This window comes from Hypanus sabinus, chromosome 5, assembly GCF_030144855.1.
Source record: "Hypanus sabinus isolate sHypSab1 chromosome 5, sHypSab1.hap1, whole genome shotgun sequence".
NCBI lineage: Eukaryota > Metazoa > Chordata > Chondrichthyes > Myliobatiformes > Dasyatidae > Hypanus > Hypanus sabinus.
The window spans coordinates 11,643,503-11,662,725 of record NC_082710.1 but is presented as its reverse complement, the minus strand read 5'-3'; the positions used below and the strand labels follow the sequence as shown (position 1 = coordinate 11,662,725).

The following is a 19,223-nucleotide window of genomic DNA, read 5'->3' as shown; positions in this document are numbered from 1 at the left end:
GTCCGGGACTGATGTTCCCTCTAATTTATAATGACCAGTGTGCGCAAAAATCTTGTGCTGTGCAATTTTTTTGCCCAGTGACAACAACATGTGAGCACTGGAACTTATACAGCTAGAAAAACATTGTCGATAAGAATTTTGACCTCCTCTGGGTTTGATCATTTTCACTCTTGTTCATCTGCACTCTCACAATACATATGTAGCAGGCCTGAAGCAGGTAATGAATGATTTTCTCGCTGGGGCTTTTATATACTGTCCATACATGAGTTGCTTGCTAAGTAACACTTTCAAAAGCCAAGTTTTCAAATATCACTCAACTTCTTCCCAACTTCTATATTGTACATAAATATTTCTCATAGTTGCATGTTCCTGACCTCATGACCATTCGGTGTAGTAGTTTCCACTGTTTCATTAAACCATTCTGCTTTAGCAGTTCTTCTGCACTTCACACCTTTTGCTTCTTTGGAATTCAACATTGTGAATCAATAATTTCTTCAATAAAAGCAGTATGAACAAGCCAGTTCTAAAATCTGCAGACAAATCGTTGCAAACTCCATGTTGTCAACACCGTCCGCATCAGGAACCAGAAAAGGAAATGTTATTGTGCATGGTGGTGAAATATACTTAACATGCCAATGAGGTAGAGGGTGACAACCTTTTGTGAGCAGTTTAAATTCCTTTATGCGCTAGTAGCAAAAGATGTGTGTGCGTGTGCACCTAGGAAGGAACATTGTCCAGGAGTGGATCTGGAATTCAGTCTGTCTGGGATGCTGTTGGCTTGCTGCTACTATTTGCATGATGTGTGTGTGTGTTTTTTTCTCTGTCTTTCTCTGCGCGGTTGTGTTTGGTCTTTTTTTAAATTGGGTTATTTGGGTTTCTTGCTTTGTGGCTGCCTGTAAGCAGACACATTTCAAGGTGTATAATTTATACATTATTTGATAATAAAAGTGAATCTTGAATCTTGAATTTTTGATTCTATTGTGTTTCAACTGTGAATGCCTGCAAGAAAATGAATCTGAAAGTACTATAAGGTAACACATAGTACTTAGATAATAAATTTACTTTGAACTTTAAATTCAACAGTTGTTATACATAGATTGGAATCAGTGTTATTATCATTAACCTATGTCATAAAATTTGTTGTTTTGTTGCAACATTACAATACAATACATAAAAATTACTATGTTACAATGAGAAATATTTAAAAACTTGCACTATTCCACTCCTGTAAAACATAAAACATAGAACATAGAACAGTACAGCACACATTATGCTGAACCAACTATATTAGTAATCAAATGGCCAACCTAACTAATCCATTTGACAATTTCCCTATCCTTTTTTCCTCACATTCATGTACCTATCCAAATGTTTGTTTAAAGCCCCTAATGTATCTGCCTCTACCATCACTTCAGGCAGCGCATTCCAGCTCCCACCACCCACTATGTAAAATTACCCCCTCTGATCTTAAATGCATGCCCTCTGGTGTGTTGTTTCCACAAATGCAACACACTTCATGACTATGTCAGTGCTAATAAACCCGATTCTGATTCCATCATTGCTTCTGCTGATAGATACTTGAGGAATAATTCTCCTTCCACCTTGACCTTCTGATATTTTAATGAAAGTGCCATTTTACCAGTCTAATTGAGCAGTGATTGATGCTGTCATTGCAGATTTTCACTCCAGCAAATCCTCACTGATGAGAGTTGCTTGAGTTAGGCTTGTGATCAGTGTCAATTATGAATTAATAAAGACAGCCACCACAGAGTGGCAACCAAAAATTGTACCGTTGAGTTCATATATATACATAAAATGTTAGGAATGTGCAGACATAAGCAAAAAGACTTTGTTTGTACAAGACTGATAGTCATATAACTTATTTTAGTCAGAGACAAAATGCAAAATTAAAGCTAATTTTCAAGGGAACTTTCCTTCACTTTTCAGTGTTCTCACCTTGTTTTCACCAAATCTCCTTTATTTCTTTTATAATTACCTTCTTCAAAGTTCAAAGTAAATTTAGTATTAAAGTACTACTGTATACGTCACCATATATCATCTTGAGATTCATTTTTCTTGCAGGCATTTACAAGAAGATAAAAATATACGAAAGGTTGTGGTTAATTAGGTCATCAATTAATCTGGGCAACCACTTATTTGGGACAACTCTTCAAGAGAAAAAAAAATTAAGAAAATTGCTGGGATTCTCTTCATTTATTTGGGACACTATGCTGCTTAACTGGGCAGGAGGCTGTTGCCAGTTTCCAACTAGCATCTGACGTGTGCATTTGTGTGGCTGTTAGTGCAAACAATTTTTAAATAGTATCAGTTTGTCTTCAAAAGGCAATGATTTCTGTCGCTGATAGTTGGTGAGAAATAAGCATTTAAGACAATTCAGAACTGCTTTGCTCACTGCGATTTCAAGCTTTCAGGCTTGGAGATGCCAGAAATGGCTGGGAGTGAAAATGCAGTTATTTCACTACTTCAACAAGTTAGGAACTACGAAGGATCTGAAGGTATTAACAATTATCTTGAATGTTGTAATTAAATGAAGATTGCGGTCACTGAAAGCATTCTATGAAGGCAGTCCATTATCTAAACAAAGTGTCTGCTGTGATTTTGTTAATCAAAAGAATACAGCAGCGTATGCTGAATTCCTCTACCGTTAACTATTCGGAATAATACATTGTTTTATAGTACTGTAGTAGTATTGATAGTGCTCTCATTTATTTTGAATTTCATTTAAATACATAATTTGTTAATCAGTCTTTCTTATACCTTTTTACTATTTCCGTGAAACTTCAGCTAATTGGGGCAGCGGCTTAATTAACAAAAACGTACTGGTCCCAATATATATGACAAGAAGTTTGAACTCGAAACACAATAGAATTTATAAAAAACTATAAACAAAAACTGACAAACAACCAATGGAAAAAACAGACAAATTGCACAAATAAAAATAGAGAAATAATACTGAGAACATGAGTTGTGGAGTCCTTGACATTGAGTCTTTTGGCTGGAATCAGCTCAGAGTTGAGGGGAGTGAAGTTATCCACGCTGGTTCAGGAGCCTGATGGTCGAAGGGTAATAACTGTTTCCAAACCATTTGTATTATAGATTTATAATCTATATATGATTATATTGTTCTAAATACTAAACTCAATTTCTTTAACTTGCAGTGTTTTCATTTTGTTTGTACTAGAGGCTCACTTTCAGCACTTCATATGTACGATGCTGGTGATCAGTAGTGTGGACTGTTGGTAGTTAAGGGGGAATTTCAAACAGGAAGTTAATAGCAAGCAGCTTTCTGTGTTGTTCCATGACTCCACACTCCAATCTTTTGATGTATTCAGTATTTTGTTGTAGATGCCCATTTCCCAGTCTCAGAAGTAGAACATGTAGAACTCAGAAACCACTTTTTAAAATGGTGTGTAACACACACATCTAATCAGAATCAGGTTTATTATCACTGACATATGTCATGAAATTGGTTACTTTGTGACAGCAGTACAGTGCAATGCATAAAAATATATTGTAAGTTACAAAAAGGAATGTACTATATAATAAAAAATAAACACTGCAAAAAGAGAACAAAGTAGTGAGGGTTCATGGACTGTTCAGAGATCCAGTGGTGGAGAGGAAGTAGCTGTTCCTAAAACATTGCATGTGTGTCTTTAGGCTCCTGCACTTCCTCTCCCTTGGTAGTATTGAGAAGAGGGTGTGTCCTGGATGGTGATGGTTTTTAATGATGGATGCTTCCTTTTTGGGCATCACCTTTTGAAAATGCCCTTGATGGTGGGAAGGCTAGTGCCCATGATGTAGCAGTCTGAGCTTACAAATTTCTGCAGCTTTTTCTGATCCTGTGCAGTGGCCCCTCCATACCAGATAGCGACACAACCGGTCCATTATCGATTGAAATTTGTGAGTCATTGGTGACATACCAATTCTCCTCAAACTCCTATGAAATGTAGCCACAGGAGTGCCCTCTTTTATAACTGCATCAATAGATTGGGCTCAGGACTTTGATCTTCAAAGATGTTGACCCCCCCCCCCCCAAGAAATTAAACTACCATTAAACTACCTTTCCATTCTTACTCTCGATAAGGGCTGGTGTATGTTCCATTGACTTCCCCTTCCTGACGTCCGCAATCAATTTCTTGGTCTTACTGATGTTGAGTGCAAGATTCGAAGCTCAAATTACATTTATTTTCGAAGTATCTATACAGTATACAATCTTGAGACTCGTCTTCTTGCAGGCAGTCACAAAACAAAGAAACATCATAGAACCATTTAAAGAAAATCCCCACAAAACTGGGGCATCAACCTTCAGAAAGAAAAGAACAAATCATGCAAACAAGAAAAAGTGACCAAATAACACACAGGACATTAAACATCAAACCGCAGAATCCCCAAAAGTGAGTCCACAGCCGCCAAGACCAGAGAAAGCGGTCCAGGAGCCGATGGTTGTGCCCACAGCCACCGAATCAGTGCTGTGCCGCTGGCTGCAGGTCACAGCTGCAGTTTGCAACACCACTCAAACAGTCAATCTATAAATCTTCAACACCATCTAACACCGGAGGACACAACCTCAGAACATAGAGGCCTCCTTTTAGAATGAAGATGAGGAGGAATTTCTTTAGCCAGAGGGTGGTGAATCTCTGGAATTCGTTGCCACAGGTGGCTGTAGAGGCCAAGTCATTTGGTATATTTAAGGCAGAGGTTAAAAGATTCTTGATTGGTCAGGACATGAAGGGACACAGGGAGAAGGCAGGAGATTGGGGCTGAGAGGAAAAATGCATCAGCCATGATGAAATGACGGAGCAGACTCAATGGGCCAAATGGCCTAATTCTCCTCTTAAAGATTTAGGACAATTTAGCACTAATCATGATCTTCCATCTTTGTCACTGTGGAAACTTTATTAGATTAGATTACAGTTGGCCCTTCTTATCCGAGGATTCTGCATGCGCGGATTCAACCCACCGCAGATCGGCAAAACCCGGAAGTTCTTTCTCCAGCACTCGTTGTTTGAGCATGTACAGACTATTTTTTCTTGTTATTATTCCCTAAACAGTATAACAAATATTTACATAACATTTACATTGTATTAGGTATTATAAGTAATCTAGAAATTACTTTAAAGTACAGGCAGTCCCCGGGTTATGAATGAGTTCCATTCCTGAATCCATCTTTAAGTCGGATTTGAAGTCGGAACAGGTCCATCCGGTATTATTTAGTGTCAGTTAGTCAAACGTTTTTCTTAGTATATAGTACATATTTTATCTTTCTATGCATATAAAACACTTAAGAAACATACGTATTTCAATAATTAAACCACTGCATTGTTTAGTAATAATTGTAGCTTTCATCGGGGCAGGGCCTTTCACATGCTCCATTAAAATTGTTCCGATCGTTGACCGACTGTAGCCTAACACTTTTCCAATGACCGATGTTGTTTCATCTCTTTCCGCTCGCTTTATTACTTCCACCTTATTTTCAATCCTGATTGTGAATATTTTTATAAACAGAAACACTGCGGATTCAGAGCTGCACCGCCTGGTCCTAATGTCCACCGCACTGAGACATGTTAAATAACGTCCGGGGTTCCGCTGGGTACTAAAGACCTCCGTACTGAGCCAGGTTAAATAAGGGACTTGAGCATCCGCGCTTTTTGGTTTTTTGGATCCAATTCCCCCGCGCATAAAGAGAGCCGACTGTATAATAGTTTATTGGTCATGTACACCAGGGTACATTGAAATTTCTTATTCACATTATACATGGTAATAATAGATGTAATGAGTACCAACCAGTAGACTAGTGCAGAGATTACAGTGTAATCTAAAGTGGTGCTAAATTGTCCTTGATTTTTTAAATTTGTCATATGCAGACATGGTTAAAATCTGGCAGAAACCCTTTGTTCAGTATGTTGGTTTATCATAGATTGTTTAATAAATTCAATTTAATCAGGAAAATTGTTGTAAATATTCATGATGCTCTTCAGTACTGTTCATATTTCCATAGTAAATTATGTGCACTCATATAACTATTTGTAAAATGTCAAATAGATATTAAACATCCTGACATCCCAAGATTGTGAGGTATAATTGAAAATGTACTATTTTGTAGGCAAAGTGGTCACGTAGCAGTTAGCATAGCACTTCACAGCACCAGTGATCACCAATCAGGATTCAATTTCTGCCACTGTCTGTAAGGAGTTTGTGTGTTCTCCCTGTGAACGCGTGGGTTTCTGGTGCTCCAGTTTCCTACCACATTCCTGATTGTACAGGTTAGGTTTAAGGAGTTACGGGCATGCTATGTTGATGGCGGAAGCATGGCAACATTAGTGGGCTGCTCCCAGCACAACCTTGGACTGTGTTGGTCGTTAATACAAAACAATGCATTTCACAGTATGTTTTGATGTACACATGACAAATAAAGCCAATCTTTACTTGAAAATAAAGCGAGCGGAAAGAGGTGAAACAACATCGGTCATTGGAAAAGTGTTAGGCTACAGTCGGTCAACAATCGGAACAATTTTAATGGAGCATGTGAAAGGCCCTGCCCTGATGAAAGCTACAATTATTACTAAATAACGCAGTGGTTTAGTTATTGAAATACGTATGTTTCTTAAGCGTTTTATATGCATAGAAAGATAAAATATGTACTATATACTAAGAAAAATAAAATTGAATATAAAAAATAAAACATTTTGAAATGTACAATTCAAAATGTACATTTGAATTGGTCTCTATGTATTGTCTGCTTGCCTGTTTAGATTCTCAGAGCTGTTTCAAAATTTTGCACCAGACATTATTAGGTGAAGTAGTGCAGAGACATACCAAAGACCAGTCTTGTATGTTTACCACAACACCTGGGAGATGATAATCATTGAACTGATTGCACTGGATGAGACCGTCAGGTTGTTGTGAACATTCTGCCGAGCACCTAGTTCAGCAGCACACATCTACCCATCTCACCTGGTTTTTACTGTTATGTTCACAGCCACATGTGTGTGTCCAAGACCAGAACTGCCTTCTACCAGTGCACCCAAGCTAACCAAGACTCATCTGTTTGCTTGTGTTGTGTGTGCACGGTATGGAAACTGCACTGTGGCAGATAGGAAGGTTCTGCAACAGGTTTTCAAACTGCCCAACACATCACCTGCACCAGCCTACCCACCATCAAGGTCATACATATAGAGAGGGGCAGCACCATAGTGTAGCGGTTATCACAATGCTTTACGGTACCGGTGACCCAGGTTCAATTCCTGCCACTGTCTGTAAGGAGTTTGTACGTTCTCCCGTGAGTGTGTGGGTTTCTGTCAGGTGCTCTGGTTTCCTCCCACAGTCCAAGGACGTGGTTAATTGGTCATTGTAAATTGTCCCGTGAGTAGGCTAAATTGTGAGTAGATTAAAATGAGAGATTGCTGGGTGGTGTGGCTCAAAGGCTGGAAGGGCCTATTCCTCATTATATCTCAATAAATAAGGCCAGCAATATCATGAAGGATCCCACCCACCCTGCTCTTGGACTGATTGTCCCACTCCCATCAGGGACGAGGCTACATAACATCCTCACCAAGACCACCAGACTCAAAAACAGTTACTAGGTAGTTACAGTTACTAAGTAAGACTGATCAACTCTTCCACTCACTTAGCCACCCTTCCACTTTCCCCACCATCACTACTTTATTATTTCATGACAGATTTCTTCTGTGGGTTAAAATTAGATGAATAACTAAGCCAAATTTGGAGTACTGTGTGCAATTCTGGCCATCTACCGTCAGCTCGGAGATGTCAATAGTGATTCTGGTCACCTACCTACAGGAAGTATGTCAATGAGATTGAGAGTGTGCTGAGAAAGTTTACAAGGATGTTGCTTGGACTTGGCTCATAAAGAAATGTTGAATACCTTAGTACTTTATTCCCTGAAGTATCTGCAATGAGAGGAGATTTGGTAGAGATATACAAAATTATGAAGGGTAAAGATAGGGTAAATGCAAGCAGGCTTTTTCCACTGAGGTAGAGCTCATAGGTTAAGGATGGAAGGGGGAATATTTAAAGGGAGCCTAATGGGGAACTTCTTCACTCAAAAGGTGGTGAGAATATGGAATGTGCTGCTAGTGCAAGCAGTGGATACTGGTATGATTCAGCACTTAATAGAAGTTTGGATAAGTACATGGATGGGAGGGATATGGAGGGCTATGGCCCAGGTGCTGCTCGATGGATCTAGGTGGAAAAGCATTTCAGTGGGGGTTGAACGGGCCATATGACCCACTTCTGAGCTGTAATGCTCTAAGAAATGCCAACATTTAGTTTCCAAATGATTCCTAAATTTCAACTTGCCTTTAATGGGAGCAAGAGACACTAAAATGATGGAGGAACTCAACAGGTCAGGCAGCATCTATGGAGGAGAATAAACAGCTGGCATTTTGAATGAAGATCCTTCAACAGGACAAGATCTCCAGAATCTCTCAAGTCTATGCTTTTAATGGGGACTGTTTTATATTATAATATTGTGAAGTTTCAAGGACAAGTATTGGTCGTCAGTACTTCTTTGACCATGCAGGAGATGCAGTCATTAGTATCCAAAGCAAAAATCATTACAATTGTTAGTGAACTACTGTTATTTATCATTTATTTTTATGATTATGTTACAGGTCATACCCTGTGAGTCCTGGGTCATCAATCAGCAATAAACAGGATGAAGAAGATCAGTCATTGTCAACCTTGCCCAACACTGTCGAAGCAGATAATCTTTTTGACAATATCTAAACACCCTTTCTTTTTGAAATGGATGATGTATGCTGAGAATACCAAATAAACTACATATGTTGCTTATCCTGAAATGCAGACTTTGTGAGAGGTACAGCCGGTTGTGTAATGGACACACTTGTAGACATCACCCAGTATTCACAAAAACAACATGGGAAATGTCAATGACCTACAACATTTCTTCAATATATTATTCATCAAGAACATAGAACCTAGAACAGTATAGCACTGGACAGTCTGTGACGGTTGTGCTGATCTTGTGCTGATTTATACTGCATATCCAGATGGGCTGAAGGGTCTTTTTTCTGTGCTGTAGTTCTCGGTGACTTTACGACTACATCAATATAACTCCATTCGTTTCATATTCATGTGTCTATCTCTTAAACTCTACTGAAGTGCCTGCTTCTACAACCACCTCTGGTAGCCCGTGGGCGCCACGGTAAGCACAGTGCTCTTACAGCTTGGGGCATTCCAGAGTTCAGTTCTGAAAGGAGTCTCTGTATATCCACTCTGTGAAATGCGTGGGTTTAAGGCTAATCGGGTTTGTCAGGGGTTACTGTGGCAACGTGGCTCAAATGGCTAGAAGGGCCTAACCCGCGCTGTGTCGCTAAGTAAGCAAATAAACCCACTCCAAGCACCTACCACTCTCTGTCGTAAAGAAACCTAGCCAAATATCATCACCTTTAAACTTCCACCCTCGAATGTTAAAGCGTGCTGTCTGGTGTTTGACATTTCTACCCTGGAGAAAGCCTCTGATTGCTTAGCCCATCTTTCTTTCTCGTAATTATAAATACCTCTGTCAGGTCTCCCGTCAGTCGCAATGGTCTGGGGAGAGGAACGCAAGTTTGTCCAATCTTTCATTATATCTCCTACAATCTAATCCAAGTAACACACACAAAATGCTGGAAGAACTCAGCAGGTCAAGCAGCAGGATCTATGGAAATGAATAAACAGTCGACGTTTCAGGCTGGACTGGAAAGCAAAAAGGGTTGAATTCAGAAAAAAAAAGGTGGAGGGAGAGGAAGGAGTAGGTGATAGCTGAGATGAGGTGAGGGAAAAGGCAGTTGGGTCACATCCCATAAGTTTCTTCTAAAGACTTAAAGCCTTTGTCAATGATGGATACATAACCCTTAATTAACCAGCAAGTATAGTTTCTTGTTACTCACCTAAATTTTATTTATTTGTGTGTCTTGTGCCTTATGAAGAAAGTTTGAGCAACCAAGTGCTTTTCACTTTGGAACGACACAAAACGAGAGCTGACTCGATAAAGTTCATGGTAAATCTATTCTCAAAGTACACTTAAGTCACCATATATTTTCAAGAAATATTGGAAACTTGGTTTGGAAAAAGAGGGAGATCTATAATAAATATAGGCAGCATGGAGTAAATGAGGTGCTCAAGGAATTTAAAGAATGTAAAAAGAATCTTAAGAAAGAAATTAGAAAAGCTATAAGAAGATATGAGGTTGCTTTTACAAGTAAGGTGAAAATAAATCCGAAGGGTTTCTACGGTTATATTAATAGCAAAAGGATAGTGAGGGATAAAATTGGTCCTTTAGAGAATCAGAGTGGACAGCTATGTGTGGAGCTGAAAGAGATGGGGGAGATTTTGAACAATTTCTTTTCTTCGGTATTCACTAAGGAGAAGGATATTGAATTGTGTAAATTAAGGGAAACAAGTAGGGAAGTTATGGAAACTGTGACAATTAAAGAGGAGGAAGTACTGGCACTTTTAAGGAGTATAGAAGTGGATAAATCTCCGGGTCCTGACAGGATATTCCCTAGGACCTTGAGGGAAGTTGGTGTAGAAATAGCAGGAGCTCTGACAGAAATATTTCAAATGTCATTAGAAACGGGGATGGTGCCGGAGGATTGGCATATTGCTCATGTGGTTCCATTGTTTAAAAAGGGTTCTAAGAGTAAACCTAGCAATTATAGGCCTGTCAGTTTGATGTGAGTGGTGGTACATAATGGAAAGTATTCTTAGAGATGGTATATATAATTACCTGGATAGACGGGGCCTGATTAGGAATAGTCAGCATGGATTTGTGCATGGAAGGTCATGGTTGACAAATCTTATTGAATTTTTTGAAGAGGTTACAAGGAAAGTTGACGAGGGTAAAGCAGTGGATGTTGTCTATATGGACTTCAGTAAGGCCTTTGACAAGGTTCCGCAAGTAAGGTTAGTTAGGAAGGTTCAATCGTTAGGTATTAATATTGAAGTAGTAAAATGGATTCAACAATGGCTAGATGGGAGATGCCAGAGAGTAGTGGTGGATAACTGTTTGTCAGGTTGGAGGCCGGTGACTAGTGGTGTGCCTCAGGGATCTGTATTGGGTCCAATGTTGTTTGTCGTATACATTAATGATCTGGATTATAGGGTGGTAAATTGGATTAGTAAGTATGCAGATGATACTAAGGTAGGTGGCATTGTGGATAATGAAGTAGGTTTTCAAAGCTTGCAGAGAGATTTAGGCCAGTTAGAAGTGTGGGCGGAATGATGGCAGATAGTGTTTAATGTTGATAAGTGTGAGGTGCTACATTTTGGTAGGAATAATCCAAATAGGAAATACATGGTAAATGGTAGGGCATTGAAGAATGCAGTAGAACAGAGTGATCTAGGAATAATGGTGCATAGTTCCCTGAAGGTGGAATCTCATGTGGATAGGGTGAAGAAAGCTTTTGGTATGTTGGCCTTTATAAATCAGAGCATTGAGTATAGGAGTTGGGATGTAATGTTAAAATTGTACAAGGCATTGGTAAGGCCGAATTTGGAGTATTGTGTACAGTTCTGGTCACCGAATTATAGGAAAGATATCAACAAAATAGAGAGAGTACAGAGAAGATTTACAAAAATGTTACCTGGGTTTCAGCACCTAAGTTACAGTGAAAGGCTGAACAAATTAGGTCTTTATTTTTTGGAGCGTAGAAGGTTGAGGGGGGACTTGATAGAGGTATTTAAAATAATGAGGGGGATAGATCGAGTTGACGTGGATAGGCTTTTTCCATTGAAAGTAGGGGAGATTCAAACAAGAGGACATGAGTTGAGAGTTAGGGGGCAAAAGTTTAATGGTAGCACGAGGGGGAATTTCTTTACTCAGAGAGTGGTAGCTGTGTGGAATGAGCTTCCAGTAGAAGTGGTAGAGGCAGGTTCAGTATTGTAAATTAAAGTAAAATTGGATAGGTATATGGACAGGAAAGGAATGGAGGGCTATGGGCTGAGTAAGGGCCGGTGGGACTAGGTGAGTGTAAGCATTGGCATGGATTAGAAGGGTCGAGGTGGCCTATTTCCGTGCTGTAATTGTTATATGGTTATATATATAACCCTGAGATTCATTTTCTTGTGGGCATACGCAATAAATCCAAGAACCAGAATAGAATCGATGACAGACCACACCCAACAAGATGGACAAACAACCACAAAAGAGAAAAAAATGATGATAAATAAATAAGCAATAAATTTTGACAACTCTAGATGAAATGTACTTGAAGTGAGTTCATAGGCAAGTGAAGTTGAGTGAAGTTATCCCCACTGGTTCAAGAGCCCAATGGTTGAGGGGTAATAATTGTTACTGAACCTGGTAGTGTGACTCCTGAGGCTCTTCATGATGGCAGCACCAAGAAGAGAGCACGTCCTGGCTGGTGGGGGTCCCTGATGATGGAGGATGCTTTCCTGTGACAGTGCTCTGTGTAGGTGTGCTCAGTGATGGGGAGGGCTTTACCCGTGATGGACTGGGTCATATCCACTACTTTTTGCAGGATTTTCCATTCAAGGGCATTGGTGTTTCCGTACCAGGCTGTGATGCAGCCAGTCAATTTACTCTCCACCACACATCTATAGAAGTTTATCAAAGTATTAGATGTCATGCCAAACCTTTGTAAACTTCAAAGGAAGTGGAGGCGATTCTGTGCTTCCTTTGTAATTGCTGGACCCAGGACAAGTCCTCTGAAATGATAACACTGAGGAATTTACTGACTCTCACCACCTTTAATCTCACAATGAGGACTGGCTCTTGAATCCCTACTTTCCTCCTCTTGAAATTAATAATCAGCTCCAAGTCTTGCTGACATTGAGTAAGAGGTTGTCGTCGTGGCAGCACTCAGCCAGGTTTACGGTCTCCCTCCCGGGTGCTGATTCGTCACCACCTTTGATTCAGCCAATGACAGTGATGTCAACAGCAAAGTTAAAAATGGCATTGGAGCTGTGCTTAGCCACACAGTGGTAAGTAGGAAGCGAGCAGAGCAGGGGGCCAAGGACACATCCTTGTGCTGCACCCGTGCTGATGGCGATTGTGGAAGAGATGTTGTTGCCAATCCAAATTGATTGTTGTCTGCAAGTGAGGATATTGAAAATCCAATTATCCAAGGAGGTATTGAGACCACAGTCTTGAAGCTTATTGATTAGTTTTGAGGGGATGATGTCGATAACGAGCGTCCTGATGTATAGATCTTTGCTGTCCGGATATTGCAGGGTTGAGTGAAGAGCCAATGAGATGACATCTGCTGTAGACCTGTTGAGCTGGTAGGCAAATTGGAGCAGATCCAAGTCATTTCTCAGGGCAGTAGTTGACATGTTTCATCATCTACCTCTCAAAACACTTCATCACAGTAGATACAAGTGCTAATGGATGATATCGTTGAGGCAGGTTACCGTGTTCTTCTTACACACGGTATGATTGAGGCCAGCTTGAAGCTGGTGGGCACCTCAGACTGCTGAAGCATCAGATGAAAGATATCAGTGAACACACCACTCAGTTGATCAGCACAGGTCTTTGTTTATTGGGCAAGTAATCTGCCTGGGCTGGATACTTTTTGTGGGTTCACCCTCCTGAAGGCTGCTTGCATGTCAGCCTCAGAGACTGAAATCACAGGATCATCAGGGACTGTGGGAGTTAGTGATGGTTCCTCCATGTTTTGACGGTCAAAGCCAGCCCCCTGCTGTCACCTGTCACTTGATTTTACGTTAGAGGAGGTGATAGCATTCAAGCCCTGCCACAACTGTTGAGCGTCCTCCGTTGATTCAAGTTTAGTCTGGAATTGACACTTCGCTGATGTGATGGCTTTCCGGAGATCGTACCTGGACCTCCTGTAACTTTCTTGGTCAGTAGACCTGGATGTCTCTGATCTGGCCTGCAGCAGATTGCAGATCCATCCAGCACTTCTGGTTGGGGAAGACTGAATGATTTTGTGGGGACACACTTGTCTACAACTGTTTTACTGAATTCCATGATGACCATGGTGTATTCATTCAAATCCACAGATGAATCCTTGAACACGGTCGAGCCCACGACTTGAGGTAATCCCCTAGCCGCCCCTCTGGATCCTTCAACCACCTCTTTGTTGTCCTAATTTCTGGAGCTCTGCTCTTTAGTTTCTGCCTGCATGCAGGTAGGAGAAGGACAGCCATATTATCAGAATCACAATCACAAATACCATAATGTACCTGCCTCTACCACCTACCCTGGCAGCACGTTCCATGCACCCACCACTCTGTGTTAAAAAAACACTTACCTTTAATATCCCCCTATACTTTGCTCCAATTCCCTTAAAATTATGTCCCCTCATATTAGCCAATTCCCCCTGGGAAAAAGGAGCTGGGCAGCCACTCAATTCCTGCCTCTCATCATCTTGTACTGCATAAGAGAGGCAAATGAATGGTGGAAAAATGGAGGGTTAACATTTGGGCCCTTATCTAAAAAAAGATTTGCCAGCGTTATAGATGTCCAGAGGAGGTGCATGAGAATAATCTCAGGAATGAAAGGGTTAATATACAAGGTGCCTTTGACAGATCCAGACCTGTACTCAGTGGAGCTTAGAAGAATGAGGGGGGCCTCACTGAAACTATCAAGTATTAAAAATCCTAGAAAAATGGACATGGAGAGGATATTATCAATAGTGGGAGAGTTCAGGACCAGATGGCACAGCCTCAAAATAGAAGGATGTTCCTTCCAAACAGTGATAAGAAGGAATTTCTTGAGCCAGAGGGTGGCGAATCTGTAGGATTCATTGCCACAGGCGGCTGAGGAGACTAAGTCACTGAGTATAATTAAAATGGAGGTTGATAGGTTCTTGATTAGTAAGTAAGGATGCAAAGGTCACAGGGAGAACACAGGAGAATGGGGCTGAGAGGGAAGGTAAATCAGCTATGAGCTATCAGCTATGGCAGAGCAGACTTGATGGGCTGAATGAAATAATTCTGGTTTTATAGAAACATAGAAAACATACAGCACAATACAGGCCCTTCAGCCCACAAAGCTGTACCAAACATGTCCCTACCTTAGAACTACCTAGGCTTTACCCATAGCCCTCTATTCCTCTAAGCTCCTGATGCACCATCAATAACACTCAGAGATTGGAAGTGAATGATAGGCTTTTATTAGCAGCAAAAGGGAGCACGACATCTTGGAGACTGAGGGAAGAGCAGTGCTCCAATCGCCTTTATACAGGGGTCTGTGGGAGGAGCCACAGGAGCAGTCAGCAGGGGGCGTGTCCAGACAGGTCTAGACAGGTATACATAGTTTACCACAGCTCCGTGTGGCCATCCAGGAATCTCTTAAAAGACCCTATCATTTCCGCCACTGGCAGCCCATTCCACACACCCACCACTCTCTGTGCATAAAACTTAACCCTGACTTCTCTGTACCTACTTCCAAGCACCTTAAAACTATGTGCTCTCATGCTAACCATTTCAGCCCTGGGAAAAGGCCTCTGACTATCCACACAATCAATGCCTCTCATTATCTTGTACACCTCTATCAAGTCATCTCTCATCCTCCGTCACTCCAAGGAAAAAAGGCCAAGTTCACTTAACCTATTCTCATTAGGCATGCTCCCCAAATCAGGCAACATCCTTGTAAATCTCCTCTGCACCCTTTCTATGGTTTCCACATCCTTCCTGTAGTAAGGCGACCAGAACTGAGCACAGTACTCCAAGTGGTGTCTGACCAGGGTCCTAAATAGCTGCAACATTACCTCTCGGCTCTTAAACTCAATCCCACGATTGACGAAGGCCAGTGCACTGTATGCACAGAGTCAACCGGCAGACCAGCTTTGAGAGTACTATGGACTCGGACCCCAAAATCCCTCTGATCCTCCACACTGCCAAGAGTCTTACCATTAATACTATATTCTGCCATCATATTTGACCTACCAAAATGAACCACCTCACAATTATCTGGGTTGAACTCCATCTGCCACTTGTCAGCCCAGTTTTGCATCCTGTCAATGTCCTGTTATAACTTCTGACAGCCCTCCACACTATCCACAACACCCCCAACCTTTGTTTCATCAGCAAATTTACTAACCCATCCCTCCACTTCCTCATCCATGTCATTTACAAAAATCGCTAAGAGTAGGGGTCCCAGAACAGATCCCTGAGGCACACCACTGGTCACCGGCCTCCATGCAGAATATGACCCGTCTACAACCACTCTTTGCCTTCTGTGGGAAAGCCAGTTCTGGATCCACAAAATAATGCCCCCTTGGATCCCATGCCTCCTTACTTTCTCAATAAGCCTTGTATGGGGTACCTCATCAAATGCCTTGCTAAATTCCATATACATTACATCTATGGCTCTACCTTTATCAATGTGTTTAGTCACATCCTCAAAAAATTCAACCAGGCTCGTAAGGCACGACCTGCTTTTGATAAAGCCATGCTGACTACTCCTAATCATATTATGCCTCTCCAAATGTTCATAAATCCTGCCCCTCAGGATCTTCTCCATCAACTTACCAACCACTGAAGTAAGACTCACTGGTCTATAATTTCCTGGGCTATCTCTACTCCCTTTCTTGAATAAGGGAACAACATCTGCAACCCTTCAATCCTCCAGAACCTCTCCCATCCCCATTGATGATGCAAAGATCATCACCAGAGGCTCAGCAATCTCCTTCCTCGCTTTCCACAGTAGCCTAGAGTACATACCATCCGTTCCCTGTGACTTATCCAACTTGATTTTTTCCAAAAGCTCCAGCTTTCTTAATATCTACATTCTTAAGCTTTTCACTCTCCTGCAAGCCATCCCTACAATCACCAAAATCCTTTTCTGCAGTGAATACTGAAACTAAGTACTCATTAAGTACCTCCTCTATCTTCTCCAGTTCCATACACAATTTTCCATTGACACACTGGATTGGTCCTATTCTCTCACACCTTATCCTCTTGCTCTTCACATACTTGTAGAATGCCTTGGGGTTTCCTTATTCCTGTCTGCCAAGGCCTTCACATGGCCCCTTCTGGCTCTCCTAATTTCATTCTTAAGCTCCTTCCTGCTAGCCATACAATCTTCTAGATTTATATCATTACCTAGTTTTTTGAACTTTTCATACGCTCTTCTTTTCGTCTTGACTAGATTTACAGCAGCCTTTGTGCACCATCCTTTCCGTGTCTCATTGGAACGTACCTACTTAGAACCCCACACAAATATCCCTTGAACATTTGCCACATTTTTTCAGTACGTTTCCCTGAGAACATCTGTATCCAATTTATGCTTCCACGTTCCTGCCTGATAGTCTCATAGTTCCCCTTACTCCAATTAAACATTTCCCTAACTTGTCTGTTCCTATCCCTCTTCAATGGTATGGTAAAGGAGATAGAATTGTGATCACCATCTCCAAAATGCTCTCCCACTGAGAGACCTGACCAGGTCCATTTTCCAATACCAGATCAAGTACAGCCTCTCCTCTTGTAGACTTATCTACAAATTGTGTCAAGAAACCTTCCTGAACACACCTAACAAACTCCACCCCATCTAAACCACTCACTCTAGGGAGGTGCCACTCAATATTTGGGAAATTAAAATCTCCCACCACAACAATCCTGCTATTATTACTCCTTTCCAGAGTCTGTCTCCCTATCTGCTCTTCGGTGTCCCTGTTACTATTGGGTGGTCTATAAAAAACACCCAGTAGAGTTATTGACCCCTTCCTATTCCTAACTTCCACCCACAGAGACTCTGTAGACAACCCCTCCATGACTTCCTCCTTTTTGCAGCTGTGACACTATCCCTGATCAACAGTGCCACGCCCCCACCTCTTTTGCCTTCCTCCCTGTCCTTTCTGAAACATCTAAAGCCTGGCACTTGAAGTAGCCATTCCTGCCCCTGCACCATCCAAGTCTCTGTAATGGCCACAACATCATAGCTCCAAGTGCTGATCCACTCTCTAAGCTCATCCGCTTTATTCATGATACTCCTCGCATTAAAATAGACACCTCTCAAACCATCGGACTGAGCATGTCCCTTCTTTATCACCTACCTATCCTCCCTTTCACACCGTCTCCAAACTTTCTGTATTTGTGAGCCAACCTCCCTTTCCTCCGTCACTTCAGTTCAGTTCCCACCCCTCAGCAATTCTAGTTTAAACTCTCCCCAGTAGCTTTTGCAAACCTTCCCACCAGGATATTGGTCCCCCTCAGATTCAAGTGCAATCCGCCCTTTTTGTTCAGCTCACACCTGCCCCAGTAGAGGTCCCAATGATCCAGAAATCTGAATCCCTGTCCCCTGCTCCAATCCCTCAGCCACGCATTTATCCTCCACCTCATTCTATTCCTATACTCACTGTCGTATGGCACAGGCAGTAATCCTGAGGTGACTACCTTTGTGGTCCTGCTCCTCAGCATCTTTCCTAACTTCCTGTAGTCTATTTTCAGGATCTCTTCCCTTTTCCTACTTATGTCTTTGGTACCAATATGTACCACAACCACTGGCTGTTCTCCTTCCCACTTCAAGATATCGTGAATGCGATCAGAAAATCCCAAACCCTGGCATCTGGGAGGCAAACTACCTGCATCCACAGAATCACCTGTCTGACCCCCTAACTATAGAGCCCCCATCACTGCTGCCATCCTCTTCCTTTCCCTGCCCATCTGAGCCACAGGGCCGGACTCTGTGCCAGAGGCACAACCACTGTTGCTTCCCCCAGGAAGGCTGTTCCCCCCCCCCAACAGTACTCAAGCAGGAATGCATATTGTTAAAGGGGGCAGCTACTGGGGTACTCTCTAGCACCTGCTTCTTGCCCTTCCCTCGCCTGACTGATACCCACTTCTCTGTCTCCTGTGGTCCCAGGGTGGCTACCTGCCTATAGCTCCTCTCTATCACCTCCTCTCTCTCCCTGACCAGGCGAAGGTCATCGAGCTGCAGCTCCAGTTCCCTAACGCGATCTCTAAGGAGCTGCAGCTCGACGCACCTGGTGCAGATGTGGTTGTCCGGGAGACTGGGAGTCTCCAGGATCTCCCACATCTGACACCAAGCACAGAAAACTGGCCTCACTCACATACTCTCTTTTTATTTCAAACAGATAACCTACCTCGCCTTGACCCTTTATCACCAAAGCCCCATTGAGCCAAAGCCTTCCTACTCTGTCTCCCTCTACTCCATCGCCTGCTCCTCCGATGCCCACTCTGTAAATCTGTCTTCCTTTTAAACTCTTCCCGCTGTTCTCACTGGCCGACCT

General features: G+C 41.9%; 1 protein-coding gene across 2 annotated transcripts in view; it reads left to right on the top strand.

Annotated features, from left to right (window-relative positions):
- The window catches only part of xrcc4 (X-ray repair complementing defective repair in Chinese hamster cells 4), a 388,378-nt gene extending 379,247 nt beyond the window's left edge, over positions 1-9,131 (top strand). For both annotated transcript variants that reach the window (XM_059969369.1, XM_059969364.1), the window contains one exon: positions 8,655-9,131. In XM_059969369.1, coding sequence (XP_059825352.1) covers positions 8,655-8,668 — 14 coding nt within the window. In that variant the 3' untranslated portion in view covers positions 8,669-9,131. The remainder of the gene's footprint in view (positions 1-8,654) is intronic.
- The last annotated feature ends 10,092 nt before the right edge of the window (positions 9,132-19,223 follow it).